Genomic DNA, 23,218 nt, shown 5'->3' with positions numbered 1-23,218 from the left:
AGCCGGCCATCAGCTCTGCGGGGTTTCTCCGACCTGGGAAGGGGAGCGCAGGGCACTGCGGGAGGGAAGCTCGCAGCAGGGAGCACAGTGGCCTGCAGCACACAGACACCTGGCAACTGGTGGGACCCATGGGTGGCACCAGGCTCAGGAGAGCTGTCAGGGGGGCGGCACGCCGATCCCGTGGCGGTGCTCCCACGCAGCCGAGCGCTGCTTCCGACAGAGACAGCCAGCTTTTCCACGCGTGGGAGAACTGCAGCAGCCTTTAACTAAACAAATCCTGAGTGATTTCCACATTGCTGAATGACATTTTAACAGTGGAAAAATAATGCTAGAAATTATCTACTTCATCTCTTCTCATTGTCTTCTACTGGCTGGGCACGGCTGCTGCAGCAAAACCAGCTCCGGATCTTCTGGTCGGTGTTTGCTGGTGCCTCCCAGCCGGCTGCAGCAGTGAGCGCCCGCCCCGTGCCGAGCACAGCGCCCACAGGGCTCCCAGCCAGACCCCGGGGTACCCCCAGCACCGATGGGTGCCTCGTGGGGGCTGCAAAAGCCTCGTGGTCACCCCTGTCCTGCATGAGGACGCAGGTGACAGCGAGCGGTGCCTGGCTCCTGTCCCCAAGGAGAGCGTGGCAGGAAGGTGCTGCCACCATTTGCTACCACGCGGGCTTTCGGAAGGTAATTTGGCCGCTGCTGCTTAGAAGCTACATTTACACGAATACTTGGAGAGCTCCGGGCATCCGCAGGCTGGAGGCAGTGCAGCCCGGTGGGAGCAGCTCAGACCCAGCACCCAGACCCAGCACCCAGCACCCAGGCTGCGGGACGGTGCCCAGCCGAGCCCCGTACTTGAGCACACGGTGCAGCACCCAGCCTGCCCAGCAACGTGCACACAAATGGCTCACACAGACTTTTATTATTCACTGAAATGTCATAAGTCTCCGAGAACTCCCTGCTTCACAGCTGCTCTGTGGCGTGGTGCCTGCCTAGGGTCAGGTCTTGGTGCCCTTCCGAAAGCACTGGGGATGTCCTGGTCTCACCTGAAGGGTCCCCACCGGCAGCCTCACCTTCCGCAGGGGCACAGCACACGCACCCCAGAGCAGCCTGGGGATAAGACCCTGCAGCACGACTTTTAGAGAAATCTGCTTGTCCAATGCAGGTGCCTGCCGCAGCACAGTGCGGGCACGGGGTTTTCCACGCGCGCTGCAAACAAACAAACGTGCCCGAGAGGCAGAGCCGAAAGGTGAGCACGCGCTGCCCACCCTGCCGGAGCAGCACCGCTGTGTGAGAGCAGCCGTGGGGCTGCACTGAGGGAGCAAGACAACACGGAGAAGACTGCGAGACTTCATACGCTGTGCAGAAGGAAGCAGCGAAGGCAGCACAGCCCACGGCCACCTCGCCTCTGCTTTCATTCCTAAAGGAAGCAATTGTCCAGGCTGTTTGGCACAAGCTTCGGCTCAGGACACACCTTTGGATGCCACTGAATTCGGTAAGGTCGTTCCGTGTTTGGCAACACAGCTGTGCTCAAGGCCCCAGCTCCACTTCTTGGTGGCAAGTTTTATAGAAGACAGCAGTGGAAACGCGCTGTCCTTTCAAAAATACTTCAAGGAAAACGTTTATCAAAGACAGCTCAGCGGAAGTGGCTACAACAAGCCAAGTTTCGTTTTCATTTCAATATGGGGAAGAGTATGTACCACCGGCACCAGCTGAGGAGCCCAGAGTCCAGTCGGAGCACATTTGCTACAGCCTACAGCAAAGATAAATAAGGACAGAAAAAATGCAGTAATTGAGAAGAGCCAAAGGGAACAGATTGGGAAATACACTGGAAAGAACAGAATTCCATAAACAAGTGTCTGAAGTCTGTGGCTGTCAGCGTAAAGAAGCAGCTTTGCTGTAATGTCATGAAGAAGTAAACTTTGAAAGGTGGCTATGAAATACCCTGACTACAGAAAAGCAGTGCTTTAAGACCTGTGGCTGTACACTTTCTGTACAAATGGGAAAAAAAAAAAAAACAACCAACAAACAACAACATGACAACAGGCATACCATATAAAAAAAGAAAGAACGAGAGGCAAGACCTTTAGGTGACCAGTTCTTCCTCGCCAACAAAGCAGATACCTTCCCTGCAATCCCAACAGTTTGCAGGTTTATTTTTGGCAGATTATAATTAAAATGATCGTCATGGCTTTATAGAGAAGCCACTAAGCTGCATTGTTTTGGTTGAAGCAAGAGTGCACGTGTGCTCTGATGAAGGGACACTGCAGAGAGGCTTTGCCTCAGCTCTGCTCCTTCCACCTGACCCACAAATGCTGCTGGTTGTACTTGGCCCTCTTTAACGTTCTCGTTTCTCACAGAAAGTAACAAATTCTGGTTGCTAACCAGTCGAATCCCAGAGGCAGAATAAAAAGTCCTTGTTAAGATCTAGAAACACTTCATGTTTCTAAGAAAATCAAATCCAAACTCGTGCAAGCACTGTTCCTGGTTTGGTGCGTTTCGCTCAGGTTCCACCATTGTGCACTGACATTTGCTTCTCCTGTAGACCGAACCCATTCCTCTTCAATTCTTCACCTTTCAGTCCTCCCAGGAGTCTCAACAAGCTATCCCTCCATTTTTCTCTTCAACACTTTTTTTTTTCCTATGAACATCCTTCCTGCCCTTCCCTCTTCCGCTGTCGCGCCCTGTTCCTCTCCAGCTATTTTCGGAAGGCGAAGACGTCCCGTGTTCTCGATCCTCTCTTGCCTTCGCTTCCTGGTTTAGGAGAAGACTCTTCCGCCAGCCCCCCGTACGGGCAGCTCTCAGACTCTGGGTGATGGCCAGAGCACTCCACAGCGGGGATGAAGCCGCTGTCCCACATTCCTGTCCCGCACAGCTTGCACAGGTCGTGCAGGCTGCAGGGGATGCGGGGTAACAGGTGGAACTGATAGAGCAGGCTCCTCGCCTAGAGAGGAGAGAGACAAAGTCATTTCCTCGTCACCAGAGGGCGAGTCCAAAGCACAGGGGTTGCCAGCGTGCTCCTGTCCTGTGCTCCAGCTCAGCTACGCTACAGGAGTCAAAACTTCCTCCTGAACTCAGAGCTGGAGGTTAAACAAGGCACCGGAGACGCTGCCAGCAGGTGAATTTAGAAACAGCTGCTCTTAGCACCGGCCTCCTGCCTCTCAGCAGCACAACACGAGTATTTGCTGCTCAGCTGCAGCAGTCCGGGCTCAGTGCTGCTGCTTGCAGTGCAGCTCGGTGCCTGTAAGGTTGTTCTGCTGCCCAACCCCACTGCCCGCTCAGCCCTCGGCCTCCCTGCACAAGCTGCTGCTGAGAGCAGCGGGGGGAGAGGTGGCGCCGTGCCTGCTGCAGCACCCTGCATGTTCTGCGGTCACCCCCGGCCCCAGATGGACTGGGGACCCTGGCACAAAGATGACCAGCTCTGTCTGCTGATTCCCTGAGCTTGTGCAAGGGTCACCCCAACCATGCTGTGACCTCCTAGGCACTCTACAACTACCTCTTTTTTTTTGTTTTTTCTTTCCTGCAAAACTGCTTCCAAGCAAATAGCAGCATCCTGTTCTTCCAGGCTCCAAACAAGAAAGGGCATACAGAAGATTAAGCATCAGTCCCTCATTTTCTCGATGCTCTGATTCATCTCCTGGACCTGAGACTTGGCCCCCATCAGCATGCAGGCGTTTACCTTCCTGAGTACAAGTTCTCCATTCATGTGCATAGCCAGGTTGCTGAAGTGCAGCAGCATCTGGTCAGTGGCCAGCTGCTGTTCAATGACATCGTCCCCGTAAATCACCACAATGGCCACGCAGATGAAGAGGTGGAAGTAGTCTGTCTGCAATGAGAAAACAGGGGCTGGATTATAGCAGGTGGAGGCAGAGACCTGGCAGAGATCTCCCCACCCTTCACAAGCATGTCCTTAGCAGGGATTTTTTTCTCCTTGCAGTTCTGCCTAGTGGTACTCAGAAAGTGAGTTACTGGTGAATTCTGAATCACAGCTGAGTCAAAGTCTCTTGCCATTAAGTGTGGGAGACACACTGGTTTGGACCACAGCTTTCAAAGCAGACGTTGTCCAGCTGTTAAAGAGAAGCCTGAACCTCAGAAGTGGATGCTCAGCACATTCTGAAAAGCCTCCTTTTAAAGCCCAGACATTCCCAATTAAAAGAAGCAGGCATCCATCCTTCTGCTCGACAGATATACCCCTCTGATAGTTACAGGCCCTCTGTAACATCTACAAACACGAATGTATCTACTCCAAATCTCCCCAAGACATCTCACAGGTTGCTGGAAATCGCCCACAGGGAATTAAAGCTGCTGGAAAAGACTTTTCAGGTGTCATTGCTGCAAATGTCCAGAATACTTAAGGAGTTCAGTACTATGGCAAACAGATCGTATTTTAAATGAAGTGGGGACCATCTGAGCTGATCGGTCTGTGAGCAGTAAAAGTAGCCCCCCAATTCCATAATGAGGCAGCCCCATTGCAGTTTGCATCACTTTTAGCTTCTTTCAAGGTGAGCCACAGCAAATCAAACTAGAGCACGGCTAAGACTACAACATGTCATAGTCTCAGGTAGGAAAGTATTGTAGAAGAGGGAATGCTTGCAATCAAACTTCTTTTGGATACTTTGGTACTAAGAGCCTTTAAGGAAATCCTGCAACACTCGCTGAGATGGTGAAGATTCAGCAAAGGGCACGTTGCTGCCTGGTGTGAGCCGTACCCGTCTCCCACTGTCTAACCTGGTAGTGAGCCCAGCACGCCTCCCACATGCGCAAAGCCTCAGCGTCGGGAAACTCCCGTTTAAAACAGAGGAGGATCCAGCGGTGACAGAAAAGCATCTGCAGGCCATCCTCTCCCAAGGAAGAAAGGTGCTGGTAGAAGCGTGGGTGCATGAGCCGCAGCAGCTCTCGCAGGTACATCTGGAAAAGATGCTCTCAGCTCAGCCACTGCCTCGCGGCGCCCTCGCCACCGCCCTCGCCACCCCGCGAGCCCCCCACCGCGTGCCAGACCTGGGCTCCAGCAGTGCTGGCCCCGGCTCTCCCTTCTCACAAAAAGCTCCAGCTTGCACACGGGCCTGTTCGCAGCCAGCTTATTACAGCACAGCCAGGAGCACGCTTGGGTCTGTCATTAGTGGCTGGAGCTCCCAGGCCACTGCAGCTATTTCACAAGGAAGGAGGGAGGGTGAAAAGAAAATCCCATGACAGCTACATTGTGAAAAGAAAGAAGGGGAGAGAGTCAGGCTGAGGAAAGCAGCATGAAGCTAGAGTCTTAAAAAGTAGAGAAAAGAAAGGACATAGCTATCTACAATATTTCATTTCAGCAGAAGCTGAGCAATGTGGAAATGATTTTAGAAAGGCTGACTGTTACAGGCACATTACAGAGATAAATCTGTACGTTAACTAACTGCACCTCACCAGCAGCGTCCCATGAGGTTTCCACCACAAGTTTACCACTTTAAATTGGTGCCATCGTGACCTGGACAGGATTGTTCAGGTTTAAAATGCATTTTCTAGGATTTTAACCAGTAAACTACTGACATTAATGTTAAACCGAAAAGTTCCCATTTTTGAGCAAGGTGACCTTATTTAAGTAATTCTGTCAGATACATAAGGCTTTTCATTTGGACATCATTAAAATAATCTATTAAAAACGGGCTTCAAAATGGGCTTCATAAAAGCCCATGAAGAGGGCTGTAGTTCGACTGCTCTGCCTCATTCACACCAAATGCCCCTAAAGCAGGAAAGAAACAAAGCAGTGAGTCTTCTGTCTGCCTGAGAGCAGTGCAGAGAAAAAGAAAGCACCATCCTAAATACATTTGATCATAAAAGATTCCTTGAATCAGCATCCTTCAACATAGCCAAGGCAAGTTTACTCTGACAATTTATTGGCTATAACTGCTTCTGGAGTGCCTCAGTCACCTGGGATTAATTTTATCCATCAGTTATTTTGTAGCCTTGGAGTGTGATTCTGCACGCTGGAACCCAACAGCCCAGACAACTGCTTTATGGTGGGTGTTCTTCTAATTTGACTGGGGAAAGGAGAAGTTAAAGAAAGGACTAAACTGAGCTCAGCACTCAGCCTTACCAGTTGTTTCTCCATATCCTCATCCCGGGGTGAGCTGATGAAGATCGTGTTCTGCATCAATCCCACAAAGCACCAGAATGTATCCGACTCATCTAGGACCTCTGCCAGGATTGGGGCTACCAGGTCAGACATTCCTTGGGAATATCCAATTGTTGGGTTAAATACTGCATAGTTCAGCAAGATCCTCCTGGAGGAGACATGCAGACGGAGAGGTGAGATGCAGAGAAGGCTCATCACAGCTGAGCGCATGCCCGTCCCTTCCACCCCAACTCCCATCATACAGGCTGAGTCAGGCCAAGTGCAAAAGGGTAACAGATCACTTCTGTTGTCTAAAAGATTATCTTGCAATTACACCTGGAGGCTTTTTGAGCACCTGTACAGCATCTTGCATCCTGCAGAACTGCTTTCCCTAAAAGAACTGTATCCAGAAGCATAGCAAAGATACACAAACACTAGGAGTACAGAATTTTGGATTAATTCGGAGGGGCTCCTTGCTGAATGACAAGGACTCTGAATAGCATACAGCAGTTTGAGACAGTGGATTTGAACAGAACTCCTTAGGCTCTTGTTTTCCAGCTGGAGGCAAGCCTACTAGGAGCAGTGCAGTAGGAACAAGCACCACAGTTTATCTCAGCTACGAAGGCACACAACACTATTGTAAGGTGCTGTAACACATATGGATAACCCCTGCTGCAAACATCCCTGTGGTGAAAAAAACTCCAGGAGAAGGCTTTGTGTACGCAGACACCAGAGTATAAAAAGAAAACGAGAATTTAAAAAGACTAAGATGACAAAAATGAAGGAGCCATGGAGAAGGAGAGATGATGCCTACACTTGAAATCAGGAGGCTCTGAGCCATCCTGTTCGATAAAATCCAGCTGTTTCATAGACACACATTTACAAGTCACACAGCCATGAAGCAGACTCCGGTGTGCTGGTCCTCCACCCCATCAGGAGAACCACAGACCAAAGCAACTGCCCATGACCCCGCTACAGCACTCATTACCCCCCACAGGCACAGAAGGCTCACACCTCTTATATGCCTATGTATGAATGGAAGGAAGGTGATAGGAGCAGGGTTATCATACCAACAAGTAAATGTCTAAAGAAGCAGTGAAAGTACCAGGTAAAAAGTGTTTTTGCATCGTTTGGTACCAGCCACTGTATGTATGATGCTCTTCAGCATTCCCAAAGCAGCAACTGAGGCAGCCTGGGCTGGGGGGATTAGTGAGTCTTCTACACATTCAGTAGGGCACGCTTTTTGGGACACTAGGATCAGACACTTCACCTCATTGTTTCCACATTTGGGTTGTCCTCCCCTCGAAAGAACTGGTTGCTGCGGTCAGTCCTCACAACGTCTTTATCTACCGTGAACTGTACTTTACGCCAGAAATCCTTCTGTTCATCTGGAGTCATTGAAAGCCTGAAAATTGAACAGCAACAGGAGTATGTTGACACAATAGGAATATGTTTGCCACAAGGAACAAACAGACTTATTTCAGCTTCAATTTTAAGAAAAAAACTATTTCTGTGCAGAGTTTTCTCATCAGCTGAAAAAGAGACAAGAGGCCTGCCTAGAAGAGCACGTTTTCTGTCCAAAGGGATTACTAGAAGGAGCTTCTTGAGTTATGAATGGGATGACACGACATGCTTTCTGTGATAAACTCCACTTCAGGAGCAGTTGAAAACGCTCTCCACTGCTCCTTGTGGGTGGCACACCAGAACTCACCACTCTGTTTTGACTGACTCCTCATTAATACTACTACTGTGTCTCTCCAGCTTAAATTTACACAAGTGGTTTACAATGTACAGTTATTGCAGAAATGACTTCCTTGAATTAGATATAATTTCTTCTTCCCTATTTTTACATCCAGATATATCTATAAAGAAATATGTGTTCCCATTTTCACCTCCAGTGTGCTAAACCAAGCACGTCAAGCTTGAAGTCTTGCCCGTGAGATAAGCTTCCCTACGTGGTACCGGTGAGCCTGTTTCAAGCACCCAGGTAAGATAATACTTGAACTATATGGTATTAGCTCCAGATCCGCACAAGGTCAGCTGTGCATGCTAACACCTCCTGCACCCAGCACTTCTGTCCAGGCAGAGACTCCGTAAGTCACTTGCGGTGCCATTCTACTTCAGACCTAAGGAGAGATGAGCAGCAGAGGCTGAAGCTATCTATTACCTTTTCTCCTGGATCTCAAAGTATTCTTTCCTCTTCTGTACTCTCAGCGCCTCCCTCTCTTCAGAGGTGGACTCATAGCTGTAGTAGTGCAGCAAGAAGGGCCACACCTCCCCACGGATGGAAATATCAATCCCACCAAAGAAAATGGCCTGGAAGAAGGAGCAAAAGTTATGACTGGTTCAGTTTTAACATTCCCAAAAACAGCAACAAGAAACTGCCTGCTACTATGCTTTGGTGGCTTTGCAGTTCTTTCCTGACAAGTGACGCCTTGATTCAAGCTCCTGCAATTTGCACATGTTTAGAGGGAAAGTGCTGGCCTTCTATTCCCAGACGAGACACAAATCGGGCTCATTTCAATGTCAATAACCCCCCCTGGAGAGGCTCTATGATTAACGTGTCGTTCTCATGTCACGGCTTAATCCCCAATCTTGGAGACACTGCATTTCACTGCAAACTCCTCTCTCAGGACCTGGACCCAGTGCTCCCCTGCAAGCCCTGCATTATTTCATACAGGAATCTCAATTTTTCTTTCTTTGATTTGTCCACACCACTGTTGCAGACATGCCAACCACCCGACACTTTGGTTTGCTCATTCCAGCGGGCTGCAGAAGCTGACAGCACACCCTCCTCCATCAGAGAGGTGCTCCACTGCCCTGCAGCAGACCCATCTGTGGTCCCAGCAAGACCTCCAGCCAAGCACTGCGAGCAAGTCCTTACACTCTCAAACACCCAGCACTTGCAAACGATCGCAGCTTCCACCTGGGGACTCACACTCCGTGGCAGGAGACAGCAGATCAAAAGAGCAGCAGCCACCCCTCTCACCTTCTGCAGCTTGTACTCCTCCTCCACCTGCCCAGATTCGTTCAGGTGATTGAGCCAGGCAGACACGTCCAGACGCCTGTACGTGTTCTCCTCCGGGTGGGTCTCCGAGGAGGGCAGCTTAGGACGGCGGATGGAGAATTGCATGCACGTTTTCTCATCAGTAAGCTGCTGAATGGGGGAAAACAAAACAAAACAAAACAAAAAATGGAGGCAAGAGCCAGAGATAGCAGAAGAGTATGAAACCCAGACATCTTCAGAGCAGGAAAACCCTTTTGCGTGGTTCTTGTAGGATTAGGCACTGAAGCGCAGTTCTTGGAGAGTGTTTTTTTTTTTTTTAAATTCCAATCATTACAATAGCAAGAGTGATTAGAATAATTAAAAATCCGAGTACCACAAAACAGCTTCATCTTTTAAAAAACAGTTTCCATTCCTCCCCCAGTCTTATCCCTGACCTGAAACTGAATTAATGCTGCTTACAGCAAAACTTCACCCTGCCAGGAATGCCTGCAATAAATTACATATGATTGGCCATATACAAAGGGATTGCTGTTAGGCAAGCAGGGAACTGCACTGCCAGGCTCTCTAAGGGCACTCATGATCCCAGTGCAAGACTGCAGCTGACATTTAATTTAAAAATCAAAGGTTGTTCAATGCAAAAAGTGAGCCCATGCGACCATAATAAGAAAAGCAGCAGGGGGCTCTGTGGGAAGGATGGAAATTTAAAAATCACTGTTTCTAATAAGCACATACAGTATCTTAAACAGATAATTAAAGAGCTCTTATCACATTTGTATGTAGATTGAACAAAATATGGCAAGATGCCTTGTCAAAACATTTTCAAATGCAGTGTGCTATGCTTCACAAAATGGATGAAAGACTCTGACAGAATTTCAGACCTACCACTGCAGATTCCCAACCACCTTACATGCCTAAAGCACAACGCTGACCTGTCTGGTTACCATATCTAGCAAAATAACTACCTAAGCGAGTTTTCTGGCTTATCTTCTCCCATATTCCACAAGCAGAACAGGAACGGAGGAGGATAAGCAAGTACAAGAGAGATCTCACATCTGACTTGCAGCTGCGTCCTAACAACCTCCAACACGTTGTAGCTTTCTGCCTGACTTGGTGACGCGAACTCGCAGCTTCGTTTCTCCAACACCTTCTGCTGGCTGAAAACCCGAGTGTGAAACACCTACGGTAAACAACCTCTTTGCCTCGTGAACCTTGCCAGGTACCTGGTCCTTGAGATGGGTCTCTGTGCAGTACTTCCACTGCTGGAACACCTCAGACAGCTTATCCAGGCCACCATGGTGAAAATGGAAGATCTTGTACTGACTCTCCCGGCTTGCAACAACCAGTTGTCCACAGGTGCAGGCCTCATCGCTGTGGGACAAAACAAGCAGGGAGAACAACCCGCGTTCATTTCCCAGGACAAGGAGACGCCCAGCAGGAAGGGGAGACATCAGATGACAGAGACAGGAAAGCAATTACAAAGAAGTTGTCCCTTCAAATGGGGCAGAAATCATTTTACAGCTCTGGACGTGGCCATAGTGACCAGAGGACTGTTGCAAGTTCATTTCCTCCAGGAGCTTCACTTGTGCCTGGCAACTTCTACCCTTCCACCACATCAAGGAATTACATTTTGTCTTCCACAGAGAACAAAAAAAAAAAAAAAACAAGAAATCTGTCCCAGCAACATTAAGCCAGTTCCCAAAGTCAGCTCCTAGAGATGTGTGGACTTGGTTGTGCACAGCACTAAGGAAGCAGAGAGTGAGAACAACAAGAGAGAGTAAAAATGTTTTGAAATGTTGAAACATTGAAAAATATTTTAACTGTTGTAATAATTTGGAAGCTCACTGAAGAGACTAAGAGCAGTTAGACCCCAGAAGAGCCCTAGTGAGGGGCAGGCAAGCAAGAAGGTACCACAGGCAAAGAGACGTTTTCCACACCTGCAGGATATTTTAAATGTGTTTTGGTGAGACAGCTGAGAGAAGTGTCAGTACCTTTACCTTGCCCGGGAAAAAAAATCCTTTAGGCCCCATTACAGTAACTCTGAGGCTCTCCTGGGGGAGGCTGACACTTGCTTTCCTGGAGACGACCACTAGGGAAAGACTTCCAGCGAGGACTGCAGAAGCCACCTGCCTCCACCGAGCCCGCTGCGCACTGCTCCAGAGCACGCACAAACACCGCAGAGAAAAACAAGACGTTACCTAAAGAAAAGGCGCAGGGATCTCATCTGTCCTAGGTCCACTCTGAAGACACCACAGATCTGCTCGAGGGCAAAGACCTTCTGCTGTTCATCCCACCTGGCGCTCTGCGTTTGCCCGTTGTTCTCCTGGGACTGGGCGCTGGTGTCGAGGCTGGAAGCGGAGCTGGTGGAGCAGGTCGTGCGGTTGTCACACGTGTCCCTGCAGATGAGAGTGTGGAGGAGAAAAGCGCAGCCAGAGACTGCAGTTACACGCAATAACCACAGGTGCTACAAGCTACAAATCTTCTGACAGAGCTCTGAAATTAGAATTCAGCGCAGGTCTAAGGAATCAATAACAGACAGCCTACGAGAGCGATTAAATTATTTTTATTTAAATCAACTCCCTGCTGTCCCAACAAACGATCCTAGTTTTGGTCTGTTGTGCGCAGAACTGGGGAGAGTGAAAACTGCCCCTGAAAACACTCCTGAGAGGGCAAGCTGTAAGCAGCTGCTTGCCCCCAGCTGAAGCAAGCCCTTAGCACGCAGCTCAGCCGCTCGGCGTGGGCACGGAGGGGCAGGTACATCCATGGGGTGGTACTGAGCGGGGATCTCATTCGGCAAATGCTCTCCGAACCCAGTGAGATCCAAAGATGCTTCCCCTGAGCCTCCCCGTCGCAAATGGGCCCGACAAGCCTGGATTCACGAGTGTGACCTTCAGACAAATGGTTTCCATTTGCAGACTTGGAACTTCGGGGAGTTACAGAGTGGGTAATCACACGTGAGCTCTTTAACCCACCACAAAGCAGGGAAAGGGAATCCATCCATGCTCCAGTAAGCCAGGAGCCCACAGCGCCCCAGATACCTATCTTTATGAATAAACTGGGTCTAGATTAAAAAAAACCCACATGCCCGCCACCAGCCCCAATCCCAAAAGAAAAATATCGCTGCTTTGAGAATTAAGTGAATCTGAAACTGTGACCCCTTGATTCTTAAAAAGGCCAATACACGTGAACAATCTCAGCGCAAGCTCTGAATGGGTTCCGCTGTGAAATCAGGGTTTGCAAAACAAGGCGAGTAGCCGGTATAAAGACAGCCCCCTGCAATGCCACTTTATGCAATGTTTTCTAATCCGCTTATCTAACAATGTAGGCACTGAACGCTGAAAATCACACACTCAGCATGCATCTGCAGCACACCACATCAGTATGCCTTCCAAGCCTGGCTGCAGTGCCTATTCCACGGGGACGAGCCCCATTTGCAGCATCTCCCCATGGTTCAGGTCATTGCATTCCAATGGCCAGGTCCCCGGACATCCCAGTTAGTCGTGGGTTAAATTTTTAACCGAGCCCCTGCGAGCAGCCTAGCTCAAATGTATGGCTCGAAACCTCAGCGCCCACACGCATGGGAAATAAATCCCCAAGCCCCCTTCTCGAGGTCTGCAGCATTATGTAGATGAGACGAAGTCTGTCTCACTTTCAGCTAAAAAAGCGGCTTCGCTGCCCTGCTCGTGAGGTTCTGCTGCTCCGTTTTTTCAGAAAGCATCAAAGCAAAATGGCATTCAAGCCATGCTGAGGTTGGGGTCTGAGAAGTGACACGGCGGTATCGCCATGTGAGCAGGGATCACGGGACATACACGAACTCGCTCAAAGAAGAGTGACGGCAGTTTTTGTAGGAAAGACGCTGGGATACGTCCAGTCTCACACAGCTATACGCCATCACCTGCAACTTGTGAACTTTTCCTTGAAAACTGTACCGGCCTTTGTGAAAAATCAAGCGTTATTTCCAGATAGAGCTGCAAACTGTAACACTCTCCTAAACCACTCTGTATCTCACGTTAATGCAAAAGCAATAGGAGCCCTGGTACAAGACACCCGTGCTGGCCTGCTGGCTGTAAGCAGCTGGTATTTGTGAAGCAACACTCAGGAACAGCCACAGCTGGTTACACAGGATTTTCCTGGAAGAGATGACTCAAACGAGCTTAAAGACCAAGCAGAGGCAACCAATTTTCTAAAACTCTCGCAAAGATGCACTGGTCGGTGTGACAAGGAGTCGGAGGACTGGTTCGCTGGGGGAGCACTGTTGCGCGGTTCCCTCGTCGCAACGGGCAGCGCGCCCGCGGTTCGAGAGCATCACCTCGAGCTGCCAGCAGGGAGGGAACGGCCAAGAAGTGGTATTTAGGGACAGAAATGGTATTTAGGGATAGAGCTGGGCAGGCTCGCTTGGAGCCAGGGAACTGTGCATCTCCTAAAGACGGGAGGGTATTGCCAGCTGCGCAACCAAAACCTGCTTCAGGCGCACCGTTAGCTGCCCATAGCTCAGAGGCTGCAGAGCCCAGGCACAAAGGTGCCGGCAACGTTCTACTTTCTGGGAATGTTTCTTCCAGACAAATGTTTACAGTTCGCATTTAGTCACTAGTTACAAGCTTGTGCAGGCACTGACACACTCAGGAGCCATCTGAAGCAACACGTGTGCCTGGATTTACCCCTTCTGGACAGCAAAAAGCCAGCGAGCACGAGCACAGTGCCTTCGGGCGTGCGGCTCAGGGAAACTCCAGCGTTTTCATTGATGTAGACTATGAAATCTGAAAGAGACACCTGTGCACACCATGCCCTTTGGAGAGATCTACAAACACATCCGTCCATATTTAGCATAGATGCAGAGAGCACCACCTCATACGCTGTGTGTATTTAGTCACTGTGGGAATTAAGGAAAAACTCACTGTGTATAGAATCACTTTCTCCTGTATATAATGATTGGAAAAAAATAAGGAATGAAAATATTCCAAACTGTTGGCCTTATTCTTAAAAGAATTTTAATATTGAGATCATTCTGTTCCGAAGTAGCAACAAGTAGTATGATCAATGCTAATTTTGTGGCTTTTGGGGAGTCCTCTATCCAGGCACACAAGATATGCAGACACAGGGGAAGAATTTTCCAATTTATTATTTATGAAAGCCAGGCTATTATATCTGTTAGATGAGGGATTTACACCAGTGCCCTGCAAAAGAAGGGAGCTGAAGCACGGCAAAGCAAATAGCTGGAGGAGCATTTCAGAGAGACTTTGGGTTGCGGCATCCAGGAAAAGCAGACCACCAGCTAGCGTGCAGCACTGCTCAGCAACACAGGAGAACAAGTGCAAGGCCCCACGGGAACAGAAGGGACAGGGGAAAAAATTACAAGGAGGATTAGCAAAACCCGAGGCAGGAACCCCACGGCCATAGTCATGGTTCCAGTTCCACCTTTCTCCTTGCTTAAGCCCCATTACTCTCTTGTCGCTAAATACATCTCATGCTTGCCGGTGAGCAAGATCTGGCGGTGATGTATTTTCTCAACAACCAGCTGCAGCAATCAACCTCAGCTACATTCCAGGAGCTTTGGCTGCCCCTAAGAAGGAGAACGCCCGTGTGCCGCCGGTGCCGTCCTCCTGCTGCGGCAGGATCCTGCCCCGGCCCCACGCGGGTCGGCGAGCAGCGGCGGGGCTGCCTTACTGCTTGGTCAAAGCATTTCTGTGCACCTATGGCATAAAGAGACACGAAACCAATTATTATTTCTGTTATAGAACCAGGGCAGAGACCTGCACCCATCACATGGGAAGGCTATTTCAGCAACGAAGATCTAATAACTCATTTTATGACAAGATGTGACAAATGTAATTACAAGAGGGAAAGGGGCTGAAGATCGCGGCAGGGATGTGGCTGTTATCTAAGCTGTCGGTGTCCACCAGCTGACTCCCAGAGTCTCTTGCAAGAGCCAAACCCTCACCGGTTGTCTCTCCACCACCACGGTACTAAAGCACGCCTTCAGTAATAACAGCTTTCCCTTAACAGCCCCGTCTATTCCTGCATGCCGGCTTGTGAAGCGTCATTTACAGACAATAAGTATCATCATAATGTATGAGCGTCCGTGTAATGGGAATTACATGCCCCTTTTCCTCCCCAGGGGTTAGCGTTTCTCTGTTTCTCCACTATTCCGCACAGGCACTGACCTTCCAGGTTCCTCTTCTTTCCAGCAAGGTGAAACAGCTCATGGCAGCATCAGCTGCCTAAACCGCCCATGACAGATAGCTTCAAATAAATAATCCATCAATAAAAGTTCAAAGCTATCCTGAAATGCCTAAAAATTTAGTGAAGCAACTGCACCCAGTGAGGTTGTGTTGGGTAGCTGGAACCCAAATCTATTGTTCTGATAAATAAGAGAGTGTCCTTAACAATATACATGTATAATGAATTGTGAAACATGCTGATTTCAGCAATATATGAAAGAAGTGCAAAAGAAAACGGATTGGTAATTTAGAATGAAACATTTTGTTGAAATATTTCTACTTGTGACACTGCAGAGAAGGGATGGAAGGACACGCACAGGGCAGCATGGCCACACAAAGCCCGAAGTTGACAGCAAAACCCCGCAGTCACACCAGCTACTTGCCTCTGATCAGTGCGAGTCATTAACTAGGTTAAGAACTACGTTAAATTCACCATCTGACTGAAAATATTTGGAATTTGAAGTTCCTCTGCTTCAGAGACCCCAACCAGAATCAATTTATGCTGGCCTCAGTGAACAGGGAAAAAGGCATTAAGGTACTGAGTCCGGATGAAAGCCCAACCAGAATCCCTGAAATTAAATGTCAAAACATCCTGGTGTGGAAGTGTATCTATACATCTGCAAACCCATGGAAACAAATCCAGCTCTATTTGTTAGGGAAACCTGTGAAAAACTGTATAGGACGTTACAGTACAAAGTACATGAATGTCAACATGGACTTTCCAAAAGCTTGTTCCACAGGCTTTCCATTGATCTGTTTGCTTTCAAAACATAAATTTCCCCACGTTGAACTGCACTAAATGCTATTTAGTAGCTAATTAACTTTCTGTGCTGAAAACCTCCTGTAATTGCACTTCTTTCACCTTTTTTAGCCCGTGTCCTCGAGGGAACCAGAGCTGTCCTACGGCATTTGTTCTGCTCATTTCTATCTCACAGGCACAAGTTCCTTCCTGACAGCCGACTGCCAATCACCGCGCCGGAGGTCACTGGAGACCAAATTAGGAGCACTCTGCCTCTGACAAACTTGCTTTGCTTAGCTTGCCATAAAGGGAAAATAAAAGGTTATGAAAAATAATCGTATCCTTTCATGCCCAGCACCAGCAAGCGGATTCAACAGCACTTCTAAAAGTCAGAGTATTATTGCTAGTTACTCATCGTTAACGTCATTAGTGATATTCAAAGAACAAGCTGGTTTCATCTTAAAAGTGCCGGGATCCATCGCTGCCCCGGTTCGGGGAAGGAGCTCGAAGCAGGTCGGTGGCTCCAGCTGCAGACACGCGGCCACCTAATCGGCGCGCACCGTGCCAGGGCAGCAGCCGCGGCATCCGTCCTCTGACCTTGGGCTGGAACAGCAAGTTCATGACCACGGACGGGGCTCTGAACTAAAACATCAACTCCGCGAACGCCAGCCTGACAAATAAAACATTTTAACAGAAAGCAACGAGGGACTCAAGGAAACCCGATTAATGCAGCTTTGCCTTCTGATAGGCATAATTGGTTTGTCCTTGAGAAATAAAGATCAAAACAATTTGCTGTTTTACAGGGCTCCTGCCACCCGTGCTTACGGTGCCCTGTCTCCAGGCTGCCCGCCTTTGTGCCCCCTGCCCTGCCCACGCCCTTCCTCGCTCTGCTGCCTCCCAGCCCCATCCTCCAAGTCCCCGGGGCCTGGAGGGAAGCCGAGCAATTTTAGGCAGCAATAGGGGGCATTATTAAAGCAGCCCAGCTCACCTCCGAAGGGTTGCCATGAACCACTGTGAATTAAACCGAAAGGAAAACAAAATAAACTGAGAATTCTCGAGTTAATTATTTTGAATGTAAATGGGAAAGGAAAAAAAAAATCAGAGGTTTGTAGTGAATTAATGTGTGCTTTAATCTCTTTTATCCAGCCAAAGTCTGGAATGCGATATATGCATTCATTCAGCTAAAAGACAAGCAATCTTTTTTTCACAGCTCAGACTTCTGGACAGGTGTAGGCTGCTTAGGTAAAACCCGAGCAAGTTTTTCTCTGTGCCTTTTTGTTGCAGTTAGGTAGCAGGGGCAGAATTAGCAGTTCGATGCTTATGAATAAAATACACACAGCTCCCGAGAAGCCAAACACAACAAATCATTTAGAGCCGAGCATATGCTGCTCAATGATGCAAATGTTACCTTCACGTTAAAGAAGGAAAATATTCCGAAAGCTGAATGGCAGATTTTCACAATCCATACAGAGAAGGGGCACCTCGTGCCTAGGCTTTAGCTCATTAATAAATCAATTGAAACGCAACACTTAAAAAAATTCCTTAGATGGAAAAAGTGATTTCTCAGCAAAGCCCCCAAAAGAATGTTTGCTTTTCTGCCTATTCCAGACTAGAAAAGGGGACCTTTCTTACCAGTGTTTATTTTATATTTAAAATCAATGGATTATTCTGCCTTTCTCTTTCAGTTCTATCCATGCAAAAATAAAATTCTACACTAATTATGCTAATTACAATCAAGCCTTCAAAACCTCGGTCCCTTGAAAGCCCTGAAGATTACCTTTGTTCTTGTATACTTGGCTCTAAGCAATGAACTGGGAATTTCAGGGGGAACTTTCTACTGACAGCCAAAGTTAACCAACTCCCCGGACTCTGCACTGCCGCTGACCCAGTATTAGCACAGCCAACACCACCCAGAGAGAATTTCACTGTTTCCACAATACAATGAGGATTTCCCAAGGGGAAAGCTTTCTTCAAGTAGCAGAAAAGGGAGAGGAAAACGGAGAGCTGGCTAAAAGCATGTTTCAGAGTTATTGTAAATGCTGAATGCTGTTATAATTGCAAGGACCGAGCCAAGAAGACAGAGACTATGCAGATTTATTTGCATATACTGCTGTTGCACTTTTAGAGGGGACACGCTCTTTATTTTGATCCAGCTAAAGCAATTCTTCCCTCACAAAGCTATGGAGACCTGCCAGCGCAATTTATCTCCGCTCTCAGTCAGGATTTCTGGGCGTTGCGATAACATAAATAAGTAACAGAAGAAATGCGGGGATATCCTGGGAAAAGGCGCTGGGTCGCGGTGCCTGCCCGAGCGAGCAGCCGCCGCTCTCCGCTCTGCCCCTGCCTCTCGCTCGGTGGCTCCACCAGCCCCTAGGCCCAGAGCCAGGCCCCGAGCCCTCAGGCCCCGGCCCCGGCCCCGGCCCGGCGGCCGATCGGCGCCCGCCCCCTGGCGGCCTCGCAGCGCCCAGCCCGGCCCGCGGAGGCAGCCCCGAGGCGCCCCCCGGCCCCCGGCCCCGGGGGTCTCGGCCCCCGCCTGCCCCGTGCCAGAGCCCCGCAGCCCCCCCGGAGCCTTCGGGGGCCGCTCCGGGCAAAGCCGCCCTTTTCCCCTGCCTGCCGCCGCCCCTCCACAGCGGCGAGTTGGGGGGAAACCTCCGTCTTCAGCCTGGGCGGCTCTCACTGCCTGCTCCTCAATTAAAATCCGAAATAAATAGCTGCACAATCCCTCTAGCTGTAATTCTAGATCTCCAGTTAGCTGTCACTATTTTCTTCCACAGAAAGCTGGCAGCAAACCAACGGAGGAAAAAAACCAAACCTGCCATAATTAACGTTCTTGCTGTTCAAATATTTATATAAAGCAAGATAGAGCCGTATGCCTCCGCAATCTCTTGGATCTGTCCAACCTCCTCAGCTCTGCAGCCGGTAACAACGTGAATGGATTGCACAGCGCGCTGACAGCAAACAGCCAAGGCAGGCTCTCCTCCCGCAGCCTGGCTCGGTGCGGGCCACCTCAAAGTCCTCCCTTGCACAGAGCTTGAGCCTTCTCCCACAGATGAAGGGAAGAAGGATTTGGGGGTATTCTTACTGGGCAGTGGTTTGGGTACGAAGGGAATGAGGTGCTTCAGCGTTACATCACCAATCAGTCACCCTAACCCAGGGCCTGAATGAGGGGCAGCGTGGCACTCCCTGTGCTCACCCCTGGGGCTGAAGTCATCAGAAGTAAGACAGCACGACACAAGGTGCTGCACGGCGCTACAGGAGGTTTTGAAGCCAGTGACCAATTCCCCTGGTCCTAAGAACATAATCACCTCTGTTACAACAGCGATGAATTCCCAACCTCTTGATGACTCCAGAGCTCCTGGCAGCTCACGCTAATTTCAGCTCATTTCCCCAGTAATGCTGCCTCCTGTTTATTCTGCAGAGGTCTGAAAAGCACGAAGGTGAGCTGCCAAAACAACATGATGCAACACCGCCCGCTCTGTCACCACCCGTTCCTGCAGCTGCTGCCACCCTCCGCGGCTCTGCGCCTCCGCTCCCTCCTGAGAAGGTAATTTATTGATTAGCTCCCTGGGAAGAGGCTGAACGACAGGATGTGCAACACATCTGCAAAAATTGCATCAAGTGCGCCAAAGGATTTTCTTCTTGTGGCGTGTGCTTTGCCTAAACTCTCTGTAATAGCTGTTCACGTGAATTCGTGTCGGCTTAGGAGCATGAGGACTGTGCCACAGTTCAGCTCCGTTATGAAGAGGTTTCATTACTTTTGCTACTAGCTGCTAAAACAATCCCCTTCTTATGAAAGACGTTTGCTCCTTGAATCAGGGATGGGCCTACTGGTACCCATGACCACGCTGCTCATGTTGCTCTTTACTTCTACTCGTTTCTTGCAGCAAGAGCCACAGAGCACGGGCTGGCGGCTGCTCCATCACCGTGGCTCTGCTGGCGCAGCTCCAGCCGTGGGCTCATTCAGCTCCTGCGCCGGGCTCCTGGGCCCAGGCCCTGACCACAGACTGATGCCCCAGCCTCTGGTCAGAGAAGCACACCGATGCCAGCATTTGTCCTCTTCAGCGTTTCTGTATGGTGCTAGTCAGGTAACAAGTGTGGTTTGCTGCTGCAGTGAAAAGCCTTTTGCAGCTCTACCGCCCACTGTAATGGAAAGCTCCTGTTAACCAGCGATCACAAAAAATTAAAACCATCACTTACAGAGCACTAAGTGCTTCAGCAGCCGATTGTTATAGATCTGATGTCATGGCCAGTTAAAATAACTTCAGAAGTACTGGTTGAAAGACACTGTATAGGTGTCAGATGCTATTTGGTCACCAGGATGTAACAAAAGGCTTTTAGTTTCACTTTACTGATGGGGAAATGGACGCCGAGTAATTTAGCAGGGCAGCAACAAGCCTAAGCTGGGTATGGAGTCCCGTTGTCCCCAATTAGCGCCCTTCAGATCACGGCAAACGTTTCCTGACAGGCAGCATAGCAACAAATAACAGTGATAAGGGAGAAATAAAAGAGAAAGAAACAATTTTACTTCCAGTATCCCTCCTTTCCTACACAAATGCAGTCAGTGCAAAGCCGCTACCAATGCGGCCATTTCCCATGTTAGCTACCTGCCCACAGGAACCACGGTGCTGGAACGGACAAGGACACAAAACCCAAGAGAGCAAAGCCACTGTTCCACGAGAGAAGAGTGCACGGCCCAGAAACGCCAGGCTCATCTATACAGAGAAGCAAGAATGTGCAGGCTGGTGATGCGACATTCCCTTAGCTCTTACCCTTAGGAACTGTGTAAGTGGAGGGAAAGCATTGATCGCTGCTTGGGAGCCCTGGCAGCCTTTCAAACTGGGAAGCAAAGAGAAAAAAAAAAATTAACAATGGATATGCTTTTATTTCCTTATGTTCTAAAAAGCGAGTTGTTGACTTAAAATGACTGACTCATTGTGCAGCCCAAACGCTTCCAAGCCTGTGCCCCTCTCCTCCCTCGCCGTCCCTGCCCTGCACATGCCGGCACCTTCCTGAAGCTCCCTCCTGCCGCTGGGCCACCCCCGAGGGTGCTCCAAGGGTGCTCCGCGAGGCAGGTTCAGTCGGATGGATGGACTCGTGACTCCTGGCCACACAGAGGTCTGGGCACGTAGCTGAGCCGTGCCCATCGTGATCTCAGTTGATCCAAGTCTAAACGTACATCCCGATTCTTCCTCAGCGTCACCTTTTTCCATTCCTGACTGTATCTAACCGCACGGAAAGGATGGCTGAACCAAAACACCCGTGCAATGTGTTGCCTCAGCTTTTGAAACAATCACAGAGAAAAGCAGAGTTCTCGTCCTAACAACTCCCCAAAGCTGAGGGAAATAACCAGAAACAGTCATTCCTCTTTGGAGGGAGGGGGCGGTGACCGGGGGGTAGGGAGGGAGAGGAGCTGAAACAAGCTGCCAGCAGCACAAACTTTGTTCGCACTCCAATTCTGCCTCAGATGGGAAGCTGCCAGAAGAAAAAAAAAACAACAAAACACCCTTAAGAAAGAAGGAAGCTGTTTCCAAGCTGGTAGTGACTTCTGAAACAGCGGCCCCTGCCCCCTAAAAAGCTGGGATGAACGCAGGAAATCAGAGCACGCTTTCTGACAAGATTTTTGCAGAGTATTCTACCCAAAATCTGACTCAAACAGTTTGTAAGCAGCACATGGATCCGCAGATATCATGCACACGGCTCTATAGGGAAGAACAAATTGGCACAAAAAACGGACACACTGGACAAAAGCCTTTCAAATCTGAAGTCCCAAACAATGAAAGGTCTGTTTCATTAATCCGCTGCAAATTAGGAGTGCCACATCCACTGTAACAGGCTCCCAAACTGGTGCCAGGGGAGGTTTAAAAATAAATAAATAAATAAATAAAGAGGAAGAGCAGCCTCCCGCGACCATCAGCGGTGCATTTTGGAGGCAGCCACTGCAGCGCTGCGGCCGCCAGCAGCAGCCGGGCAGAGCCGGCAGAGGGCTCGCCCGAGCCGGGCTGGGAAGGCAGCAGGGAAGGGCTGCACGCACGCAGCGCGAGGTGCAGGAGATGCAGCAAGCTGCATTTCCTTCCTTCCCTGCCGCTGCCAGCAGCTCGGGGCATCCGCCTTGCCAAACGGCAAAACCGCAGCGCTCCTTGCCCCCGAACGCCGCGCGGCCTCGGGGTCAAGGGCCCGGGCACTGCGCATGGCCTCGCGGCTGGGATCTCCTGCGAGGAGCTCAATCTCCTGGTCTTCAGCAGCTGGGAAAGGATTCCAAGCACATCCCTCGCTGGCCCTCCTTCCAACCCCTACAGCGGGGATAACGATCCCCTGCCCCGCGCGTGGGATGGACCCGGCCGCAGAGGAGGCCACAGCCTCCCTCCCACACATTGGGAGAGGGAGGACCAGTCCTCCTTTAAGGAGCTTATTGCTGGAACTCTGAAGCGTTCACAGAAGCATTTTAATTGTATTTTATTTACAAAAAAAAGTCAACTACCCTTTATACCATAGGTCAGTATCACGATCGCCTTGCAATACGCTTCTTGGCAACGGGTGTATGATGAAGAACACAGATATTATCACCAAAAAGTGGAAGAAACAGCAGCTTCTCTGAGTTAATTCAAAACATTATCCTGACTGATGATCACTTACAAAAGCTCAGATTGCAGTACTTAAAAAAAAAAAAGTCCACTTTTTTTTTTACAGTGGCAGAAGCAGGTCAAACATGCTCAGTGTCAGTGCTGCTTCAAGGAAAAAAAAGCTTTCTTAAACAAACTCAGGTGTTGGTGGCAGTGGATTTTAGGGCTTTCTGTTTTTAAAACCAAAGCCGACACAACGTCCTCCAAAAGCACATGCAACTAAAGGGTCAACCACCCAAGAGTAGCCCAGAGCTAGAATAAAATTTGAATCAGAAAACACACCTAGGAGCCAACAGAGGCGAAACTGCAAAATGTATTTCCAAGTCAATCAGTACACAAAGAATGGAAGAACAAAAAGGTGGTTAACAGAAAAGATATTTAAGCGTTCAAAGACCTCTCTCAAATTTTTCAAGGTATGTTTCGTAACGTTTGTCTAGTGTTCCCAAAGTCTTGTAACAATCCTATCCACAGTTTGTTTTTTTTTTTAAAAAAGACCAACACCATACTTTGCAAGCTAAAAGGGATGCTTTCAAATCGACGACGCTCAACACAATTTGG

The 23,218-nt window shown here is 49.2% G+C and overlaps 1 protein-coding gene across 18 annotated transcripts in view; it reads right to left on the bottom strand.

Moving 5' to 3' along the window:
• Nucleotides 1-243: 243 nt before the first annotated feature.
• TBC1D16 (TBC1 domain family member 16) overlaps nt 244-23,218 on the bottom strand; it is a 32,600-nt gene continuing 9,625 nt past the window's right edge. For 10 of the 18 annotated variants that reach the window (XM_050714383.1, XM_050714385.1, XM_050714390.1 and 7 more), the window contains 9 exons: nt 11,282-11,479; nt 10,307-10,454; nt 9,069-9,236; nt 8,247-8,395; nt 7,350-7,484; nt 6,062-6,248; nt 4,717-4,896; nt 3,668-3,814; nt 889-2,932 (listed from right to left, as the gene is read on the bottom strand). In XM_050714383.1, the coding sequence (XP_050570340.1) occupies nt 2,687-2,932; nt 3,668-3,814; nt 4,717-4,896; nt 6,062-6,248; nt 7,350-7,484; nt 8,247-8,395; nt 9,069-9,236; nt 10,307-10,454; nt 11,282-11,479 (1,558 nt within the window). In that variant the 3' untranslated portion in view covers nt 889-2,686. Of the gene's footprint in view, nt 2,933-3,667; nt 3,815-4,716; nt 4,897-6,061; nt 6,249-7,349; nt 7,485-8,246; nt 8,396-9,068; nt 9,237-10,306; nt 10,455-11,281; nt 11,480-23,218 lie in introns of all 18 variants that reach the window. The other 8 variants (XM_050714386.1, XM_035568699.2, XM_035568702.2 and 5 more) reach the window with 4 other exon arrangements.

Source organism: Cygnus atratus, chromosome 18 (genome assembly GCF_013377495.2).
Source record: "Cygnus atratus isolate AKBS03 ecotype Queensland, Australia chromosome 18, CAtr_DNAZoo_HiC_assembly, whole genome shotgun sequence".
NCBI lineage: Eukaryota > Metazoa > Chordata > Aves > Anseriformes > Anatidae > Cygnus > Cygnus atratus.
Note: the sequence above shows the minus strand (reverse complement) of the source record. Positions and strands in the feature narration are given on the sequence as shown.